The sequence below is a fragment of the Numenius arquata genome, chromosome 8, assembly GCF_964106895.1.
Source record: "Numenius arquata chromosome 8, bNumArq3.hap1.1, whole genome shotgun sequence".
In the NCBI taxonomy this organism is placed as follows: domain Eukaryota; kingdom Metazoa; phylum Chordata; class Aves; order Charadriiformes; family Scolopacidae; genus Numenius; species Numenius arquata.
In genome coordinates, this window is record NC_133583.1 from 31220776 (window position 1) to 31242844 (window position 22069).

The following is a 22069-nucleotide window of genomic DNA, read 5'->3' on the forward strand; positions in this document are numbered from 1 at the left end:
CTTGGAGCCCCGCGCCGCGCTCCCAGCGCCGGCCGGGCGGGCGGGCGGGCGGGCGGCGGCGGCGGCGGCGAGGGGCGGGGACGCGGGGCCCGGCACCTCCCCGTGCGGCTCGGCTCGGCTCGGCACGGCACGGCACGGCACGGGGAGGCTCGGTTACCCAGGCCCCGCGCCTCCCCCCTCCTCCGCTTCCCCCATTTTTTTTCCCCGCATCCCTGGGTAACCGGGAGAGCTGCGGAGCGGTGCGGTGGCGGTGCCGCCCGGCCCGGCTGCCTTTGCCTCCTTCTGCACTGAGAATAACTTACAGATACCCCCTCCCCCAAGGAGAAATGGCGGACTTCTGAAGTCCCAGACCTTCAAAATCCCATCAGAAGTCACGGGCCTTCAAAATTCCAGACCTCCAGAATCCCAACAGAAGTCATGGACCTCCAAAGCCCCAGGAGAAAACACAGACATCCAAAAATCCCAGACCTCAAAAATCTCAAGAGAAGTCATGGGCCTCCCCTGACCTCCAAAATCCCACGAGAAGTCCCAGACCTCCAAAATGACAGACCTCTAAAACCCCAGAAGAAGTCATAGACCTCCAAAGCCCCCAAGCTTGTGTGTTTTGGAAAAAAAAAAAAAAAAGTATATATACATAGGGAGCATAAGGGCCAACCCCAAGCTTGCTGGTTCTTTTTGCAGTGGATGCTTTCGACTTTTCGTCTAAGTGAACTCAAAGCAGCACTTACAGCTTGCCTAGTCACCAGACCTTCCTGCAGACACCTGTGGTTCTTGCAGCCAAAATGCTCTGACAGTAAATTTGCCAGTGCAGAATGAAAGGTCCAGGCCCTACCCCACCAGCAACACATGGCCACGGGCACGCCACTTTGATTTTCACACTTGGAGGCTCCTGCCAGCTGACACCCACAGAGCAGAGGGGTGCGGAGGCATCACTGCCCTGGAAGCGGAGCTTCCATCCCACCAGCTCCATGCTGGCTCCTTGTTGGGGGGCACAGCTCCATCCTGCCTCATGCCTCCAAAGGAAACCACAGACAGAAGATATGTGTTTTTTTTCTTTTAAAAAAAATCTTTCTTCTCCCCTTCCCCCGGAGATTTCTACCTAACCATGCAACAGCTGCAGGGATTTCCTCAAATTTCTCCTCCACTGGTGCCAGCCATGAAGCCCCCCAGCGTGGGCACCATGAGGGGACACTGCTGAGCCCCAAACACACCGAGCAGAGGAGCCACTGCGGGTGCCTTTCCCCACACCTGTTTCTGAGTTATAATAACCCTCCCAGTTACCCATGACATTTTGTGGAGGAAAAGCTATGCTTACCAGAAATTACCCATTTTCAACACCAGCCTCGTTAACAATCAGAGCCGAGCACCAAACATATAACGGTGAGGGTGTTTTCAGAAGTCAGCTAGTTGGGAAGGTGTTTCAGCAGTGCTGTCCCCTGCCAGCACCAGTCAGTTGCAGCTGCCAACAGAAAAAAATTAAAAAATCAGGAAAAATGAGCAGTGGTGGCTTGTAGGATGTGGCATAGCCCTCCCTTTGGGGGGGCACAGGGAAATCCCTTTGGGGGGCATCTGCCAGGCCCTTTCACTGCTGTTCTTTCACCAGGGGACACAAACTCATTTGAAGGAGGAGTTTCCCTGAAAAAAAAAAAAAACAAAACAAACAAAAAAACCAACCCAAAAAACCCAATTGCATTATTCAGAAGGGGTCACCAAGAAGGTCCTTTCAGCCCTGGTTTGGAAACGGGGTGTATCCCTGAGAGTGATACCCCGCTACTGCCTAACACCACGAGAATAGGGGCAAAGAAGGGGCTCGGCAGGAGGTGTGGATAATACTTACAGGTAAATAAAACATTAAACAAGAAAAAGGCAGAAAATGGCAGATCCGGCATCACTGGTGGTGTCCTGCTGCCGGTCGCCGGTAACACCCCACGCCTGCCGTTCTGAACCTCGTTAATCACTTACTGGTATTAATGGTGTAATTTGGCACAACCAGGATTCCTTTAAAGGCCGGACGAAGACAGTGCCCGCGCGTTACCGGGGCCTCGAGGCAGCGACCCCTCCCTGGAGCTGCCACCGTGGGGGGACAAGACACCCCCGCCCCTTCTCCCGGGAAGGAGGGAGGGGAAAGGCCGGCGGGGCTCGCAACCCACCCCCCGCTCCGCGGCTGGGGGGGGGGAGGTGGAGGGGGGCCGGTGACCGGGCTGGGCCCCCGCGGGCTGCGACCCCCGCGCCGCTCCACGCGTGTCCCCCGCCGCTCCGATCCGCCCCGCCCCGCGCCGAACGCGGCACCACCAATGGGAAGGCGCGGGAAGGCCGACGGCGCCTTTTATTGGCTGCCGCCCCTGCATATATTATCGGGCGGCGGCGGCGGCGCGCGGCGGGACCCGGTGCGGGGCCGGGAGCGGCAGCCGGGAGCCCGGTGGCGGGATGCTGGCGGGGCCGCCGGGGGCCGCCTGCCCGCCCGGCGATGGGGCGGCGCGGGGGGGCCGGGAGACGGCGGCGGGGAAGGGGCCGGGGCGGCTGAGGCGGAGCGGAGCGGCACGGGACGGGACGGAGAGGCGGCCGGTGCCCCGCCGGCGCTGAGCGGGAGACTGGGGTAAGTCTTGCGGGGTCGGGGGACAAGGCGGAGTGAGCCGGCGTGAGGACCCCGCCTCTCGTGGGTGCGATGGCGGGCGGGAAGGGGAAGGAGAGCCGCGGGGGGAGCCGCGGCCCCCGTACGGCGGAGATCCCGGGTACCGCCGTACGCGACGATGGAGACGCGACTCGGCCGCCGCCGGCTCGTTCGGTGACCTTGGCCAAGTTGCCTCCCTGCTCCGTGCTCGCTTCGCAGCCGCCCCGGTGAGGGCGCGGGCAGAGGAAGGCAACCGGCCCTTCACGGGCGGGAGCCACCCCGGTGCCCGAGTGCGGGCCCCAGCAGGTCCGGGGGGCTGCGACCGGCCCGGTGGAACCGGGTGCTGGCAGGCAGCCGGGGTAAACAAGATGCCCGGGAGGCAGGAAACCCGCTGCTGCTTGCGTAGGGTGCCCTGTTCCAAGAGAGATGCTGGTGGGAGATGCCCCAGGGCCGCAGGAACTGAGGGAGATGCCCCCTCAAATGCTCAAACGCACACTTTACTGTTGGGCATCTATAAATCAACAGGAGAGGTCTCCTATCCCCCATGCGGGGCCCCGCCGCCACCGGCTCTCCCACTGGAGCACCGGGCCGAGGCGAGCAGCGGGTGACCTGTGGGGAGATGGTTTCCTTGCCTCGGACGCTGCGTGCGGTTACCAGCGGGGTAACCTCCAGTACCGGCAGCTCTGGGAGAGGGGCATCCCCGGCTGCGAGGCTCAATTCCCTTCGCTAAACACTAATTTTTTAAATTTGTTTGTTTGTTTGTTTTTCAGTAGGAAACAAAACTCCACATCTTTAAAGCACCGAGCTCGAGAGCATCAGCTCTCAGCACAGTGGTGTCCACCCTGTCCTGCCCCTTCCTAGGGAGACCCGCACGCCTGCTGCCTTCCTAGGCAGGGCTGGGGGCTACCAGGGCTGCCCCCGCTATGGTCCCGGGGCCGGGCAGGGTGAGCTTGGGTGCTGCGGGGCCGGGTGGGACCTGCCGGCAGATGTCAGTGTCCCCCTCTCTGTCAGCAACCGGGAGGGTCCTTACCAGCCCCGGAGATGTTGCAATGAGCCCCCTGCACTTTTTTTTTCCAAGCAGAGCTTACTTTGGTGGGGGTTCAGCAACAGTTTTGACGCCCAGGGAGCAGCAGGGTGCTGGGAAGGGGGCTGGCACCCCAAATCTCCTCCTAGTTCTCTGCCTAGCACCAGCCACCCACCACCTTATTTACCCTGTGTCAGTAACGCTGAGCTACTGCCGTGCATCACTGCCCACCCGTGACACTTGTCACCAGTGTGAAGGCAAGGGAGGGTTGGGAGGGAGCGGTCCTTACCTTGCACTGCCTCCAAGCTCCTGCATGAGACTGGTACTCGGCTTGCTCTGACAGCAGGGCCCATCGGTGGGGAAGGAGCCATCCTCTCCAGGGAGGGGGCTGCAGGATGCTCTTCCCCAGCTCTTGTGTGCAGGGATGCTCTTGCCCGGCTCCAGAGACCTGTCTTCAGGGACACTTTGGGCTGGGAGCTCAGCAGAAGGCGGGGGAAGCCGCTGCTGCTGCCATCGTTGCCGTGCTGGGGGGAGTTGTATTTTGCACATTACTCTTTTAAGAGTCTTTCTGCCTGTGGGTGTGAAAGTCTCAAGTGAGCAAAGCCAGAGGGCAGAACACATGGCACTGGTGCGACGCGGTGCACGTAGCTGCTATCTCCCCTGATGGCAGCCCAGGCTTCATCTCATTTGATGTCTTATGCAAATCCTTAGCTCCCTGAGTCCTGGGATTTCCTGCTATTTTCCTTTACCCTCATCTTCAAGTGCCTTGCTCTTAAGGATGTGAAGAAAAGCTAATAAAAGGAACCCAAGTCATCAAGTCTTGCAGGTTTTTAAACCAGTCTCATAAGCTGGGGGGAAGGCAGTGACTTAAAGTCACTTAGCAATAGTGACTGAATGGACTACTGCTAGTAGGAGCCTAGTGAGAATTGGTTCACAGCCACCACTGTGATCTTTAACATTGCTGCTTGGGCAGGGATGGCAGGCTTTGAGGTGGCTGTCCCCATGCTTGCTGCCCAGAGCCATGTCTCCACAGGCCGGGTGCCAGGTGGCTGACAGCACCCCGCCATGCCCACTTTGCCAGTGATTACCGTGCTGCTGTCGCTCTGGCAGTGCCTGGCTCGCTCTCTTAATTACCCCGGCAGATCAATGAGGCACCGGCGCTTCCTTGGGAGCGTGCGGATGCGAGCCCGGCGGCACGCTGCACCGAGCTGAGAGCTGCTCATTGCAAACCGTGACAGGGCAGAGGGGACAGCGGAAAAGGCAGGGTTGGGTGCAAGGGAGCTGTGTCCCATGAAGCCTCAAGTGAGGTGGTGGTTCTGGAGCAAGGGGCTGAGCATCCTGCAGGATGGAGCCCTTCGGAATTGTCTGTCCTGGGGGATGCAAGCAGCAGAGCACGAGGTGCCCTGGGCGCCTGTGTGAATTCACATAGGCACGGCTCAGCTGAGTCAATCCACTTCAGAAACTAAACTGCACTTAGCCTCTGCCCAGACTCTTTTAAGTGGCCTTAATTTGATAAAGCTTTCCCACGTTTAACAAGAAGGTGACTCAGTTGCTAAGTTTGACGTTCATTCCCACTAAAAGGCATCTGCAGGGAGCTGCAGACCTGTCCCCATCGCTTCCTGCTCCCACACGGATGTGCCTTTGCTCCCACTGTGCCCCAGGGACCAGTCCCCCGTGGCTGGGCATGTCCCACAGCTCTGCCACCAACAGGTATCGCTCTGCCTGGCACAGACATCAAGTGCTGCTTTTGCTCTGGGTTTCAGCTCAGCCTTTACAGGGGGTAGTGCCAGAGTCTGTCCGGAGTCCCGTGCTTCCTCAGGGCACCCAGCAAATACCACCACAGCCTTTCCCCAGTGCACTCCTCACACTTCATGTATCTCTAGATCCGCTCCTGCAGCATGAAAGGGCAGAAATCAATGTTAACGTCCCTGACAATTAGCTAACGTCTTAATTATCAAACTTGGCCTGATTAGTGGTGGAGCGTGTGGCTCCGGAGATGCCGTCAGCGTGGAAGCAAGCAGGACCTCGGCATAACTCTGCAGGATGTTGCCGCTGTCACCATCAGCGTCAAGGGTGCTAGTGAAAGGCTTTTGCAGCTCGCTTGAGCTGCTCGCTGGGCACTCAAGCATCCCCGTCCACACCTCACGCCATCCTGCCTTGGTCTCTTGAGCCATTTTGGATGAGTATACCCACTGCAGAAGCAATCCCGTTGCCATCTCAAGGCTGGGAGGGCACCTCTAGAAATTGCAACAAGCTATTTTTAAGATGCAGCTTGTGATGAGCGACAGCCTGGGCTGTGCATCGGCTATCACCGGAGGGACACTGGGGCATTCTGCTGCAGGCAACAGGGATGCGGAGGGACGCAACAAGATCAGGAAGACTTGGCCAGGAAGGAGGTTGTGGGCCTGGGAAAGTTTGCCAAGAATATTTGCATTGGCAGTCTTCTTCCTTCGCTTTAAGGTTTTTATAGAAGGGGGAAGGAAAAAAAAAAATTAACAAGCTGCTGGAAGTTTTCCAATTTTTTGTGATGCAAAATCCTAAATAAAAAAAAAAAAAAAAGAGTAGTCAGATGCTTCTCATCAAATCTTCATTCTTTTGGATCAAGGAAAAGTGATTAGAAAGTTATTTCCAGCTCTAGTAATAAGGTCAAGGGGGTTACTCGTTTCCAAAGAGCTTTGCTCTCCGCAGCATCCCAGGAGGATGCTGGTGTGAGCAGGTGGAGGTACACCCCAATAAGCATTGCCCCCAACCCTGCAGAGCAGCGGGAGCAGCCCCTCGGCAAAACCAGAGTGCCCCCACCCACCCCTCCCCAACTGTGTGGACTAAGGACTATATGCAGCTATAACAATTTCTGCATGTACTTATTTTATATAACCCCTGATCGATACAAGCAAATAAATTAGCCCAGCTAACGACGGTGCAGGAAAGCTGCTCCTTGGGGACGAGCTCGCTGCGTAACTCAGCGCAGCCCCCGTGCAGGCTCTCCTGCCCGCAGTGCCTTGCCCATTCCTGCCTGACTTGGGGCTTCAAGGTTCCGTTGGCAAGGATGCTGGCGTGCGTCAGCGCCTGTCCCCAGGCAAGAGCCCGGCTCAGAGGTGCCAGCACTCACGGTGTAAATAAGAGGCAGGTGTAAATATGAGCTCATTTAGCAAGCCTGGAAAGTTTGTTACTTTAAGGGACTCTCCACGCCAGGAGGGGACCTTTCCTGGATTTGCACCAGCCAAGCACTGGAAATACCCAATTCTATGTTTATCACCCTGCAGTAAAACGTGAGGTGGCCATAAGAAAATGTTTCATGTTCAGCCATGAATCTCAGAATAAGGCAGCAGCGCAGGCTGAAATGGTTTCTAGCTGGTCTGGGGACAGCAGCCCAAGGGAAGAGGTGACCCAAGGTGGCTCCATCCCTGATATCTGTCCCCATGATGGTCACCCAGAAGAGGTTTGTTGCCTTGAGCTGCGGTGCTGGGAGGGGAGGTGGGAGAGAGGGTTTGGAGGGGAAGGGCAGCACAGGGAGCCCCTCTCAGGGAAGGCACATGGGGGTGCGCCCCATGGTGGTGGTGGTGGCAAACTGGGTAGTCAGTGCTGGCGAGAAGCTGCTAGCACCCAGCATGGTTTGCTGAAAGAAACAGTGCTCTGCCTGGTTCCCCCCTCCCAAAAAAAAACCCTCAGTGCTTTGAATCAAAGGAAGGATGCTCCCACATCCTCCTGATTTACATCAGGAAAGCCTCAGTGAGGGCAGCGAGGTGACTGGTGTGAGACCGTCCATACCAGCCTGTGGTGGTGTGAAGTGGTGATGGATGAGGCTGGTCTCCCACGATGCTCGTGGAAAAGCATCTCTTTGGCTGTACAAACCTGGGTGGAGGGAGAGGTGAGAGGGGCCAGCCAGGGAGCAGCCCCTCTTCCTGGCCCAGGCTCCATCTCGGCTGGGGTGGTCAGGAGCCATCTAAAAGCCACAGACAATGACAGAGGCCAAGGAGACTGGCAGTGCCGCGCACGTTTGTGGTGCAACAGGCAGGCCACCCAGCACACCGGCTATTTAAGCAAGGTGTTTTGCTGGCACAGCCATTTTTAATGCTACAAGCAGAGTGTTTCCATGAGCAGCATTTAGAAAGATGCTGCTCAATGGAGTGTTCTCACCTCAGAGGCACTGCTTTCCTCCCTGTCAGGGAGGGCTTAGCCTGTAGTCAGCATCTAAACCATCCGTAGGATTTGCTGCCAAGCCCTGGCTCCCACCATGCCCTCCTGGGCACGGCAGCTTGTCCCAGCTCCGCAGGTCACCCTGCACAGCACAGCAGCAGGACCCACACCTGCAGGGTTTAATACGGAGCCTCACATGCTCCTTCGGTCCCTAGGCCACCTCAGTTTTAACTGCATCTGCAGATATTCCTGGGGAGGAGAGCAAGGTGCTTGCCTGCTTTGGACAGCCTGCTTCAGACAGGCATCCTGGCTGCCTGCTTCACCCTGGCCTGGCTTTGGTTGCAGGCAGGGAAGGAGGCAAGGAGGATTTCAGAGCAGCTGAAGTGCCTCGGCTGCTCAGCCATCACCCACACGCGGCAGAGCACGAGCATCTCTGTGAGCAGCTGCCATCGGGTCCTGCCAAACCTCAGGGGAGGACGCCCCCTCCAAACCTCAAGGTGTAGAACAAGGAAACCAGCCTGATGTTGCTGGTCCCAAAACCCCTGCCCATTCGTTCGGGCCAGGATTTGGCCAGGTCATGGGCACTGGGGACTCCACGTGCCAGGAACAGGAGGCAACGACCAGGGCATTATGCAGCTGCCTGCAAGGTTGGGAGAAACCAGGATGATACGTGGAAAACATGTCATCAGTGCAGAAGAAACAGAAAAAAACCTGCCTGCTGCTCCTGCCCGCCCCGCTGCCCTGGCACCCCAAATCTGGTGACGTGAAAATCTCAGCTTTTGTTTAAAATTAACAGGGCCCTGGCCTTGAGGGCTGAGCAAGAAGCTGAGAAAACGTAATCAAAGCACACCCTTAAGGTTTTAAAAATAGAAGAGAGGGGAAAAAAAAATTTTCAAAATAATAATACATGTTAAAGCGCGATGATTCATCTGGCAAAGCCCTGTTTGGGAGAGCGTGGGGCTGGTGTGCGCTCAGCAGGGGTGAGCGTTTGGGCTCCCAGCCCCCACCAGCCACCTTCCTCACAGCCTGGGTGAATAAAATCACCTCCCCTAGAAGCACTGCGGGGGGGGTGGGGGCTATTTTTAGGGACACAGTTCTTGCTGCCTGGCAGGACACCTCACCTTGCCTCACCCCAGCTCTGTCAGACCTTGCAGCTCCCCATCTCCCACTTTCATTTGTAAATTCAGGCTCTGGCTCCAGGGCTCCCAACAAAGCTCCCTTTGTGCTCCCACAGATAGTGCCACACTGAGCTGAGACTAGAGAAGTCTTGTCTTGAGATAAATGCTGATTGAGTTCAAACCACCACTGTGATCAGCCCACCTAGCCTTGGGGTGGACATCCATCCATCATCTCGGCTACTTGCAGGATGCAAAGAAAAGTCTAACATCAACCACGTGCGGCTCAACCCATGCCTAGAAAAGCTAATTTTTTCCAGTATTCTGTGCTTACTGTTTTCTAGCCCTTCTACAACAAGCTGCACCTGCTTGTGATGGGCCTCCCCAAAATGCAAGGTGTAGAGGCAGCCCACCATCCTCACCACATGGGTACCCCTTTGGAGCAAGCTTGGCTCACTGGGCTGATGCACAGCAGAGAAAAACTTACAAAAAAAAGCCAGAAATTTCTCAAACAGGCACTAGCCAGGTTTTCATTTAACTTCAGCAGCAGCCAGCACCCCTAACCCCATAAACTCTTACCTCCTGTGGTACAACTCCTCTGTGCCCGGTGCGTGGCGCTCCCTGGAGCACGGGTTTCTCTTCATCAGCATCCCAGAGCAAACCCTACCTTCCCTTAGCTTGAGGTTGCATCTGGTTTATATCCATGCCAAATTGGCCCCACCTCACCTCGTGCCACCGGCCTCATGGTCTCCTTGCTTTGTGCGGTGCCGTTGCAGGGCAGGGCTGTCCCAGAGGATCGCCGCGGGGTGAGAGAATGAAGAAGCTGGCCGGACGGCAGCAGGATGGGGCAGCAGGACCTCCCGCACGCTGACGGGCCCCCGCCGATGCTCCCGTGGCTGCTGGCCCTCCTGGTCCTGAGCGCGTGCTGCCGCTGGGGGGTGGCCGGCGGGGCAGGTGGCACGGTGCCCCAGCAGCATGCCGCCCCTGCGACCCCTTCGTCTTCATCATCCTCCTCTTCCTCGGGCCGGGCACCCCTCGACTGGCTCCTCACCGACCGGGGACCCTTCTACCGAGCCCAGGAGTATGTGGACTTCATGGAGCGCTACCGCCAGGGTTTCACCACCAGGTACAGGATCTACAGGTGAGCGGCAGTGCCGGGGGCCAGCCTTTCGGCAGGGACCCTGGGAAGGGGGCTGCAGTGTAGGGGGCTGCAGGGGGCACAGCGAAGCAGATCCTTGTGTGCAGGAGGCTGCCCATCTAGAGAGATGGCGGGTGGGTGTATGTGAGATGCTGCTCTCCTGAGTAATATAACAGCAGCCCCCCAAGATGCTCATGACATGGCTGGGATGGGCTCTGGGCAGGATTTGCCCCGAGACGGGAGTGGTTTGGTGTGCAGGTTGAGATGGGATCAGCCCTTATGGTGCAAGGCACAGAAGGATGCTCCTTTGTCCTTTTGCCATGCACAAAGACATCTCTGTGCCGAATTACTGAGCCTGCCTGGACTCTCAGCCATCTGGGGCTGGGATGCTTCTGGAGCTTGCGAAAAGCCACCCTGACTGATCCCCTGACATGTCCCCAGTGCCATCACCCCATAGACTGTAGCAGTGGGATGCTACATGCATAGGTGCCAATGCTGGAAGGGGGTTTTTGCTGGTAGAGAACCAGGCTTGGCAACAGTGGCATCCACTGATCCCAGCAAAGGGCCAGCCCACAACAGCCAGCATGGGAAACCCACTCCATTGCCTCCTGGCACTAATTGCAGCTGTCACATCCTGCTAACAAGCCCTTTTCTCTTCCTCTCCTTGTTGGTGCCAAGCCTCAAGGGTTTCCAGCAGCGGAGCAAAGCCCAGCCGCTCCGTCCTGAGGGAGCTGACGTGGGTGATGGGATGGCAGCGTTGTTATGCGGCCCAGCACCCCCAGAGAGCTCCTCTCCCCCCTCGCCCCTTTCCTACACGCTGATGCTGCCATATCGAGGGACCCATGTCCTCTGGTGATGCTGCCAGTGACGGCAGCAGGACAAGAAGGAGCAGCCAAAGGGACAGAAGCTGGCTCACGCCTCCTCTGAGATGGAGAACCCACTAAAAGCCTTCAGGGCTTGCTTTGCCTGTGGGATGGGGTGGACCAGGTGCAGGGCTTCTGACTCCCCAGCTCCACGTGCCCCAGCACCCAGGGAGTGTGCCTGCAAGGGGTGAGGCAGCATACTCCCTCCATCACCCCCAGCTCTGCTCCTGTCCCCAACATCCCACTTTCTGGACCCAAAAATCATAATGGGAGGCCACTGACACCCTCTGAGCCTCTCGGCTGCTTTGTGCCCATCCACCCCTTCTTCCTCCTCCCCCCCACCCTTCTTCCTTTCCCAAGCAGCCCTAATTAAACTGTCTGAAAGCCGCCGCCTGGTTTTAATTAGAGCAAAATGCCAAAGATTAGGCTGAAATCAGCCGCTGGTTGTTTACGGGGCCGTTGGTAGTTTGAGGGAGCAGCAGGCTGGTGGCTCCCCCATGGGGGCCAGGCGATGCCAGGGGGGCTGGTGGGGCAATGGGGGAGCATGTTCACAGCCTCCAGGGCTACAAGGGGACCCACCACCGACTTCACCACATCCCAACACTTCCAGCTGTCTACAGAACGCTGCTGATACTTAAAACCATGAAACCTGTAGATGTTGGGTTTTCACCCAGATCTGTAGGGATGGAGGATGGATGAGGTCCATCCAGCCCAGAAGGCTGGAAAAGGCTCTGGCCCTGCCCTGGGCTGTGATTAATGCCCATTGGAGGTGCCTAATTAATCAATGTCAGGCATCTCCGCTCCTTGTAGCTCGTTATTGCCATCAATGGCTTAGGGAGGGATGATGCTTTCGTTCCGACTGGATCTATAGCTGGTAAGCGCACACAGCAGGTCCTTCACCTCTGACATAGCAACGGGCAGGTTGGGATGGTCCCAAGAGGAGTTTTTCCACCTACTGATCCCCTGCTCCGAGGTGACGTTGGGGACAGTGGAGAGGGCAGCGTGCATATGTCACGGACAGACTGGCTTCGAGCCCTCTCCCCACTGCTGCTCTCCTCCTGCAGAGAGTTCGCTCGCTGGAAAGTGAATAATTTGGCCTTGGAGAGGAAAGACTTCTTCAGCCTGCCACTTCCCCTGGCCCCTGAATTCATCCGCAACATCCGTCTGCTGGGACGCCGGCCCAGCCCCCAGCAGATCACCGACAGCCTCATCAAAAAGTATGGGACCCACTTCTTGCTCGCTGCCACGCTGGGAGGTGAGTGCTGGTGGCTGCTCGCCCCCTGCTCGCTCCCCTTGCGCAAGGCAGCGGTGCAAAGGAGGGAGGGTGAGAAAAGAAGTACCGCAGAAGAAATACGGCCAAGAAGGGGAATGGGGGTAGCCCAGCAGCCCCCTGAAAGCGTTGCGTGTCCCCCCCAGGAGAGGAGTCCCTGACCATTTTTGTGGACAAGCGCAAGCTGAGCCGGAGGGCAGAGCCCTTGGGGGCGGCTGGGAACAGCTCGGGGGTCTCGCTGGAGACCCTGCACCAGCTAGCAGCCTCCTACTTCATTGACCGGGAGAGCACACTGCGCCGGCTCCACCACATCCAGATCGCCACAGCCGCCATCAAGGTAGGCGAGCGTGGAAGGGGGAGGGCAGCGAAGGGAGAGAGTGGCCCCGGGCCTTGCCAGCAGCCCCTCAAAGCTGGCTGAGACCCGAAAGCTGCATCACACCCCGGGGAGGGGAGATGGAGGGGGAGAGCAGGTGAAGTTAGCACATCCACGTTACTTATGGGAAATTGGGCACGCTAACGAAGGCACATTTTTCAGCGGGCTGCAGGCAGGGCTGCCGCCTGTCAACAAGCCAATTAGCAGGCAATTAGTTCTCTTCTCCAAGCGTCGCTACACGGAGTGGGGGCATGGCAAGCACTTGGTCAGGGGTTATTGGCAGCACTTTTGATGGGGAGGCACGTGCCCCGGGTCCCCTCCTGTGTCCCTGACCTCATGCGGGTCCCCGTCTTAGGTGACTGAAACACGGACGGGGCCACTCGGCTGCAGCAACTACGACAACCTGGATTCAGTGAGCTCAGTTCTGGTGCAGAGCCCTGAGAACAAAGTGCAGCTCCAAGGTAGGACCAGGCTGGTGGGGACGTGGCGACAGACGAGTGCCACCGTGGGATGCTTGTGGGCGCGCAGGGGACTGCAGGGGCGGATGCTGGCTTGAGATGCTGCTTTTAATTTAAGGACTGGGGAGGAGGGAGGATGAAAATAATCAAAGCTGGGCAGGATGAGGTTGTTGCTCGTCTGCCAAGAGGAGCCGAGATCAATGCAGAGCCCAGACAAGCGGCTCCACAGCAAGTTGATATGAAGATCACGTGAGGGTGGGAGCCTGGGGAGAGGGGAGGCTCATTCCCTTCTCGCCCGGGCGATGTTTTCGAGAGGCTCCGTGCATGCTCTGATGCTCTCGGGGCTGCCTCCCGCTCGCAGGGCTGCAGACGGTGCTCCCCTCCTACCTGCGGGAGCGGTTCGTGGCGGCCGCCCTCAGCTACATCGCCTGCAGCTCGGCCGGGGAGCTGGTGTGCCGCCGGAGCGACTGCCGCTGCCAGTGCCAGCCCACCTTCCCCCGCTGCAACTGCCCCGAGGCCGACGTCCAGGCACTGGAGGGCAACCTGGCCCAGCTCCGGCGAGCCTGGGAGAGCCACCACGGCCAGTTCGAGGAGTCAGGTGAGGCTGGGGAGACCCCACCAAGCATCTCCCTCCCTGCCATCCCTCTTCTGGGAGCAGCCCAGGCTGGGTGGTGGGGCTCCAGGACACGATCCAGGGTTGTCATCTCCCTGTGGAAATGTGGATTTGGAAAACAAATCATATGAAGAGCGGTTGAAGGAGCTGGGACTGTTTAGTATGAGGAAGAGGAGGCTGAGGGGAGACCTCATCACTCTCTTCAACTACTTGAAAGGACACTGTAGAGAGGTTGGTGCTGGTCTCTTCACACAGGTAACTAATGACAGAACGAGAGGGAATGGCTTCAAGCTCCAACAGGGTAGGTTTAGACTGAACATTAGGAAAGAATTTTTCACAGAAAGAGTGGTCGGGCATTGGAATAGGCTGCCCAGGGAGGTGGTTGAGTCACCATCCCTGGATGTGTTTAAGAGCCGTTTAGATGTGGTGTTGGGGGATATGATATAGGGGAGAACTTTGTAGTGTAGGGTAGATGGTTGGACTCGATGATCCCAAGGGTCTCTTCCAACCTGGACGATTCTATGATTCTATGTGAAGACCCAAGAGCCCAGTTGGAGGGAATTTGGCTCCAGCCCTACCTTCACCTCTTGCTCTCTTGGGTTTGCCAATGCCATCTTTTTCCTCCCGCAGAGGAGTTTCAGGCCCTGGTGAAAAGGCTCCCCGGGGACCGTTTCCTGAACAGGACGGCCATCTCCCACTTCTGGGCCATGGACCTGGACATCCAGCATCGCTACCAGCAGCTGGGCACCAGCCTGAAGCTGCTCTCCAGGAAAACCCACCGACTCATCCGGCGGCTCTTCAATCTCAGCAAACGCTGCCATCGGCAACCTCGCTTCACACTGCCGAAGGAGAGGTAAGATGTCACGGCATCCCTGTCCCATGCCAGGGACACTGCTCAGAGCCCCGAGGGGGGCTCAGACCCACAGTCCACCTCCCCATGGCTGGGAGTGGAGGAGCTCCTGCCTTGCTGGAGGGCTGCCTAGCGGTGAGCAGGCAGCAGGGACAGCTGTCCCACCCCGGGATGTGGTCTTGAGTGGTTGGGTCCAAGCATGGACGTGGAAAATGGGGCTTGGTTCATGGAACGCCACCAGCGGTACAGAAAAATGAACGCAAGGTGGGCAGCTCTTCCATGCCTAGGGAAAATTGGTCACGCCCCTAAAGATGCCACATAAGCATCTCTCCTCCCGTGTCTCTTCTCCACCAGGTCCCTCCCTTACTGGTGGGGTCGCGCACAGTCACTCCTGTACTGCAGCGAGACCACTGTGCCTGGGACCTTCCTGGAAGAAAGTCACAGCTGCACGTGTCCCTCTGACCAGCCCTCCTGCCAGGGGTCCATACCATGTGCCTTGGGCGAGGGGCCAGCCTGCGCCAGCTGTGCTGAGGACAACAGCACCCGCTGCGGGACCTGCAACCATGGCTACGTGCTCAGCCAGGGCTTCTGCCGCCCTGAGGTGGCTGACTCGCTGGAGCACTACCTGGGGTTGGAGACAGACCTGCAGGACTTGGAGCTGAAGTACCTTCTGCAGAAACGGGACAGCCGTATTGAGGTGCACTCCATCTTCATCAGCAACGACATGCGCCTGGGGAGCTGGTTTGACCCCTCCTGGAGGAAACGCATGCTCTTGACCCTGAAGAGCAACAAATACAAGCCTGGGCTGGTTCACGTAATGTTGGCCCTCTCCCTGCAGATCTGCCTCACCAAGAACAGCACGCTGGAGCCTGTCATGGCCATCTATGTCAACCCCTTTGGGGGAAGCCACTCGGAGAGCTGGTTCATGCCCGTCAACGAGGGCAGCTTCCCAGACTGGGAAAGGACTAACGTAGATGCCTCTGCCCAGTGCCAAAACTGGACGCTCACCTTGGGCAACAAGTGGAAGACCTTCTTTGAAACAGTCCATGTCTACTTGCGGAGCCGCATCAAGTCTCTGGATGACAGCTCCAATGAGACAATCTACTATGAACCCCTGGAAATGGCAGATCCCTCCAAGAACCTGGGATACATGAAAATCAACAGCTTGCAAGTCTTTGGCTACAGCCTACCCTTTGAATCAGATGCTATTCGTGACCTGATCCTTCAGCTGGACTACCCCTATACCCAGGGCTCCCAGGACTCAGCCATGCTCCAGCTGTTGGAGATCAGGGACCGGGTGAACAGGTTATCACCCCCTGGCAAAACCCGCCTTGACCTCTTCACTTGCTTGCTTCGCCACAGGCTTAAGTTGGCCAATAATGAGGTGGCCAGGATCCAGTCCTCCTTGAGGGCCTTCAATGCCAAGCTGCCCAACGCGGTAGAGCAGGAGACAGGGAAACTGTGCAGCTAACGGCTGGGGCTGCTCAGATCTTGGAGCAAGGGGGCCAGGAGAAAGGACTCCTCAGAGTCGGGGAAAAAATAACCACCCTAAAAAATTAAATCAAGGCCTTACCTTAGTGCCAACCGCGTGCTTCCATGGTACACCCAGCGACCAGCCAAAGAGACGCAGGGCTTGAGTGGATGGAGGACACCAGCGGGCCTACGGAGGAGGGATGACTTGTGCAGCGCAGACTGGCTCCAAGCACAGGGATGATGCCAGCACGGCCACCCTGTGGCATGGCTTTTGCTCAAGTGTCAGTGGCTGGGGGGACATGCCAATGGCCAGAGGGGACACGGCTCAGTCAGAGGCAGCTGCTGGCCCTGCTGAAGCAGATGCTAAACCCACCGTGAGGATCTTCCAGCGGCAGTCTCCTAGGCGCCCCAATTTTTGTAGTCTTTTTAAGAGAGGTTTCTACTGGCGCCTTCACTTCCACATCCTCCATGACCCTTCCTGCGGCAGTGCCCTCACACACAGCACGGAGGGACCGCGCTGCAGCCCTCTGAGATGCAGTGGATCTCTCCCAGTGCTCCTCTGTGAGCAGCTCGTACCTGTCGAGGCATCATCACCCTTGTATGGGAAGGACCTGGCACCTGGCCCATGGATGCTGCTGGGACAGACACTGGCAGAGACCTCTGGGCTGCAAACAAATCTCCCCCCCCACCCCGAAACCTAAAACGAAAGAAAGAAAAGGAAAAAAAAAAAGTTTTATTTATGTATTTATTTATTTCTTTTGTTTGGGAGGGTTTTTTTAAAGCCCATTTATTTGGGGATGGTCATTTCTTGTCAGTGGCTCCCACCAAGAGACATCTTAGTAAAATGTATCTGTTTAATATATTTTTTAAAAAATGCCTTTTTTGAGCAAAAGAGCAACCAAAAACAACTGAGAGAAAAAAAAAAAAAAGAACAGTTACTGTCATCTCTGGCCTTGGCGTTTCCCTTGCTGTGTGGCAGGAGGGGATGGTGAGGAGGCTCCCGCGTGTGCCCAGCCACTGTTTCTGCCCCCGTGTCTCTGCACCATCCTGCTCTCTGGATTTTGGCCAAGCCTCCCAAGGAGGGGAGATGCCATCTGTCTCCTGTCCATGTCTTCATTAACTTGGAAGGACAGGGCTCAGAGGTGGCCCATTAAGACCATCAGTAGTGCCTGGAGGCAGGGAGGGATCCTGCCCACAGCTGGAGCCAGCAGCTCCTGCCTGCTTCCCCCTGCTCTCACTTTTGCTCCCAGCAAGGTATGTGGAGCAGATGTGACACATCCCTGAGCTGGTGTGAAGAACCTGCATTGCACCAGCCACATCTCATGTCCAACCTCCTCCTGGTACCATGTAAACATCCACCATGCCCCAGGGAGAGCAGTGCTGCAGCTCGGTCACCTGCTGTGGCACATACCACCTCTTTGTGTGTGTCAAGCGTGGCCCTTGGGAGGTTCACTTGATGTCCCTTAACTCTGGTATGAGAAGAGACAGGGAATACTTGACCCCCCAGCCACCCTTTCTGGGCAGCTACAATTGTAGAGACAGGTCTGACATTCATCTCTGTGTCCTAGCTCCATTGCTTGGTCCGTGTATGTAGGTTGCTCTGTACTTCTGGTATCCTCATACCCTCACTGACCTCCTCAAGGCCTTCTCATTCATCACCCCCTTTGAAAGGGCCCAAACCATGCATCACCCATCCTGGACACCTCCCTCTGCTACAGCCAGCGCAGTCGTTAAGGGGCAGCGGGTTTTTCTGAGACCAGCATCTCCAACAGCCCCAGCACCTCCAGCAGCCCCACCGCTGGGGAGCTGGCAGCATCTCCAGCACCCGCTCAGCTCAGCCCAGCGAGCCGGGGCGAAGAGCTGGGCAGCGGGGACAGGCGAGCTGACAGCTCGGAGGAGCCGGGCTCCCCTCCCTCCTTCCCCGGTGCTGCTGCTGCCGCGCTCTGTGCCTGACCGGAATATCAAGCAGCGGTGCTGCCCGGCTGTCAGATGGAAACCCTGGGTATCCAGACAAGCGGAGCTCACCACCTCGGCGGCTGCCCTAATTTCTTGGCCAAGGACAGACCAGAGAGAGGAAGGGGCTTTCCCTCCGACCTGCAGCATCCCCCATAGCAGGGAGTGCAGGCAGAGGGGATGGGCAGGGTGCAGGGAAAAGGGGCTCTGTGTGTGTGTAAGTGTGTCAGTGTATAGATCTGAGTCCACTTCCTAATTCTCTCTGGCTGGCAAAACTTGCCTGCTTGGATGCTGCAAAAGCAATGGTAACCTGAACTCATCCATCCCGCTTCTGTCACCCGCTTATTCCCCCCTCTCCCTCATCCTCACTTTGGACAGATAAAGAGATAAGCAGGAGGAAAATAACACCAGGAGAGATAAAGAGATAAGCGAGAGGAAAATAAAACGGGGGTAGATAAACTATGCTTGCTATTTATATTCCCTGTCTAATCTATCAATCCATCAGGCTGGCTATTGTGGTTATAGCATCCCTCAATCTGTCACCTGGACTTCTACATACATCTGTCTTCCTTTGGCCACGTCTCCTATCTTGTCTCCCAGTCCTAAAGGAAAAAAAAATAATCAGGCAATTAAACACACCAGGAGGAAACGAGAAGTCAAAGCCATCATCCTGGATCCCCAGGGGAAGCCGTCAGACATCTGCCTGGGGACGAGGAGACTGTAGGCGGGAGGGCCAGCAGTGCTGCCTGCTCCTGAGCAGTCAGGGCTGCCAGAAGACTTCCCAGCTAGAAAGACCATTTCAGCTTCTGCTACACATCTTTCTGGGCCATCACATCACTTCTCTCCATTGTCACACGGGCCATGCATTGGGCTAATGTTCCTCAGCTCCATCCTCTGTCTCCTCCAGACAGAGCATTTCCTACTGTGCTTTTTGGTGCCCTTAACCTGTCACACATCCTAAAGCAACCTGAACGTGAATGCAAGAGCCATTGGGACATCTGGCAGCATCTTGAGGAGCCACTAGCCAAAACGTGGTGAAGCAGCTTCTGTCTGGCAGGGGGCTGACCCCAAGCTTCTCCACCTCAGTACTGGCTCCAGGTGATTCCCTGAGAGTAATGGTCCCACATGCGGGGATGGAGGCAGGTGAAGGCAGTTAACTTGGAATTTAATGGAAAAAAAAAAAGGGGGCAAAAAAAGGCAGGCAGGTAGGCAGCTGGAGGGATGCGCCATCAAGTCTTTGCATCCTTGATGGTTGCCCCCTGGGCTGGCAGGCAGAGCGGCGCTGGACCCTCCCCTCCCTGCAGCCCCCGAGCAAGATTTCATTGTGTTTTGCCCAAAAGCACTGAGTTTGGTCCAAATCACTGATTCCTGTCAGGAACAAGGCCACACACGGCATTCCCAACCCAGCAGCCGGCATGGTGCCTTCTCAGCAAAGCACCCCATCAGGCAACGCAGGGGCCGGCAGATGAGTGACAGCAATGCCGAGCACATCCCTGGCCACTAGCCACAACATGGGGCTGCACCACCTCTGTGACCGAGTGGAGGAAAAGATGGGGGTGGTCCCCTGAATTTTGCTGATAAATTGCTGTATTTTGGGAGGGAACCACTTCCACCTTTTTTTGGGGGGTACGTGGGCGAGTTAGAGAAAGAGCAGAGCAGCATGTCCCCCAGGACGGAGAGGAGGGGACTGCCAGGCTGCATGTTAATCTTGGGTGGAAGCAACCAGGTCCTCCCAGCCCTGTTCAGCAATTAAAGCACTCAGTGGAGATGATTAAGAAGACGAGGTTAATAACTGGAGGTCAGGATTTGATTACCTTGCAGCACTTTCCCCGGCACAGAACAACGCTGACACCAGCGGGGCTGGCTGGAGAGTCGCTGCCGCGCGGCACCGGCAGCATCTGGCCTCTGGATGCAAAAAGCCAGCATGCCCCACCCCAGACCAGGAATTCAGTGCCCAAACCCACTAGGTTTTAAAAACTGGTGCATTTGGGGATATCCTTACCTGGGCTCTGGTTTGCAAACCCTGCATTTACACAATATTCTCTGCAGCGTGAAAGCCAGAAAGCTGACTCTTAAATAACAAGCTGAGCTCCTCACTCGCTTGACTGCAGGCACTCTGGTTCCCTCTGGACGCATTTATTTAGTAGCTCTGCCAGGGAAAAGGAGGCCGGGGAAAGGCTGGGCTGTTTTGCCGCCAGTCCCAGCAGCAGGATGGGATTGTCCACAGTGCTCTCCCCCAGCATCCCTGCTCATGGCTCCCAGGTGCGGTGTCGTCCCACCTCCATCTCCCAACCCTGAGACAGCCAGTGATGGGCTGTGGTCAGCTACACTTGAACCGAACAGCTCCAGCTATCCAACCTACACTCTTTTTTTCCCCTCTTCTTTCCCTCACCCCTTTTCTGCAGCACCAGCTGAGCCTCCAGCCCTGCGTGCCATGAGGTGGTGCCTTTGGCCTCATGACCAAGAGCATCTCCGCATCCAGCTGTGCTGAAATATCAAGGACAGTTTTGCCATGAAGAGCCAGGATGGAGAGAGGCCATGAAGCTAAGTCTTCATCCTTGTCTGCATCCCTGCTCCAGCCTGCCTCGGTTTCCCCCCTCATAGCTCCCAGCTGATGCTGTGTCAGCCTGGGAGAAGAGCATGGGATGTGCAGGGGGTAAAACATCCCTGGGGAAGGAGGGAGGGCTGAGGGGGCTCCAGGTAACACGCTTCGCTGGCAGATACTCTTTCTTTGCATGCAAACAGCACACTGGTATAGATTTTGCTTGAAATTCATCCCCGTGGTCTCTGCCGTCTTAGTTCAGGCTGCAGGATGGGCAAGAAGTGGAAATCAGGCGTTTCGCTCGGCAGGAGGCTTCATGCCGAGCATTTTGCTCAGGGCTCCTCCGGCTTCGTTACCCACATAACCACCGGGCAGCTGCCAACAGAGCTGTTTTGCTGTTTGACAGAGTTTCTGGGGGAGGCAGGCGATGGCAAGCTGCCTGTGGACCTCTCCGCCCCAGCACGGGGCTGCTCCGGCTTCTTCCTTAAAACACGGTTTCACTGCAGGTACCAGAGATGCTCCTGGGCATGCGTGGGATCACCGTTTACACTCCCAACTAACCAAGCAGACCGTGGGATGCGATCCCTGGGATCGGGTAGTGCCATGGCCTGGAGCTGCTCTGCCAACCCAAGCCCACAGAAACTTCTCATCATCCTCATCCCACTCCAAGCTCAGGGAGGGGTGTTGCCACCAGCCCCCCTTGCTTCCCTCTCTGAAGCCCAGAGACATCTGCATAGCCAAGAGGCAAGCCGAAACCTCACCGCCTCTTTTTTAGCCTTGTCTTCTTTTTTTTTTTTTTCCTTTTCCCCTTCTCCTGACAAGCTCAGAAGTGCAGTCAGGGTGGCAAATTAGCGCCAGAGCCTCATTAATTGGCAGGCAGGAGCCTTCTCCTGCTGTTTGGGTTGTCATCAGCTGCTTCAGCACATTTTCAGTTTCTCTCTATTTCGGTCTATTTTCTCCCTTCCCCGATGGTGGGCTGGGTTTTTCCTCTCTTTTTCCTCTCTGCTCCGTCTCTCTGCCATCCCTTTCAAAGCCATCGAGGGCTCTCATCCTCCCACACCACGCTCCCTGGGGTTCTCTCTCCAGAGAGGATTTACAGGGCCTGTGGTAAATGGCCACATCTTAGGGAGCATGGGGGGACGATTAACAGGGTCTTGAAATTATGACGACCTCGGCTTTTTCCTCCCTCCTCCTTCTCCTCAGCCTCCTGCTGCAGCCTCTGGAGAAGGCAGGAGAGGCTGCAAATGGCAGGCAGGGAGGAAATGAGGGAGGGTGCTGCCAGCCCAGGCATGTGGAAGAGGTCCCAGCTACCCTTCTGTGTCCCCCCCAGGAGCTTAGTGAGGACCTGGGATGACTCAAGCTGGTGGGGACCTCGGGAGGCTCCAATCCCATTTCCTCAGCTCCCTTCTTCCCTCCCCACCGACCCCCCCTTAAGCAAAGATGGAAAATCATAATCTCATTCACCCATTAACACTCACCCAACCCCACCACCTGCACCAGCCCTTGACTTCCGTGAGTGCCCTCCAGCTGCTTCCAGCTCTCAAGGAGAACCTGAAGACCTCTTAACCTCTTATAGATATCATCAAACAACATATCTCCACAGCATCACATTCTGCAAGCAGATAAACTCGCAGGGGACCGGGGACGCC

At 56.8% G+C, this 22069-nt stretch overlaps 1 protein-coding gene across 1 annotated transcript; it reads left to right on the top strand.

Moving 5' to 3' along the window:
• Window positions 1-9729: 9729 nt before the first annotated feature.
• Window positions 9730-15923, top strand: BRINP2 (BMP/retinoic acid inducible neural specific 2). Its single transcript, XM_074152200.1, has 7 exons — window positions 9730-10028; window positions 11953-12143; window positions 12305-12495; window positions 12887-12992; window positions 13351-13587; window positions 14233-14455; window positions 14807-15923. Exons 1-7 carry the CDS (start codon window positions 9730-9732, stop codon window positions 15921-15923), a joined length of 2364 nt encoding a protein of 787 aa, XP_074008301.1.
• The last annotated feature ends 6146 nt before the right edge of the window (window positions 15924-22069 follow it).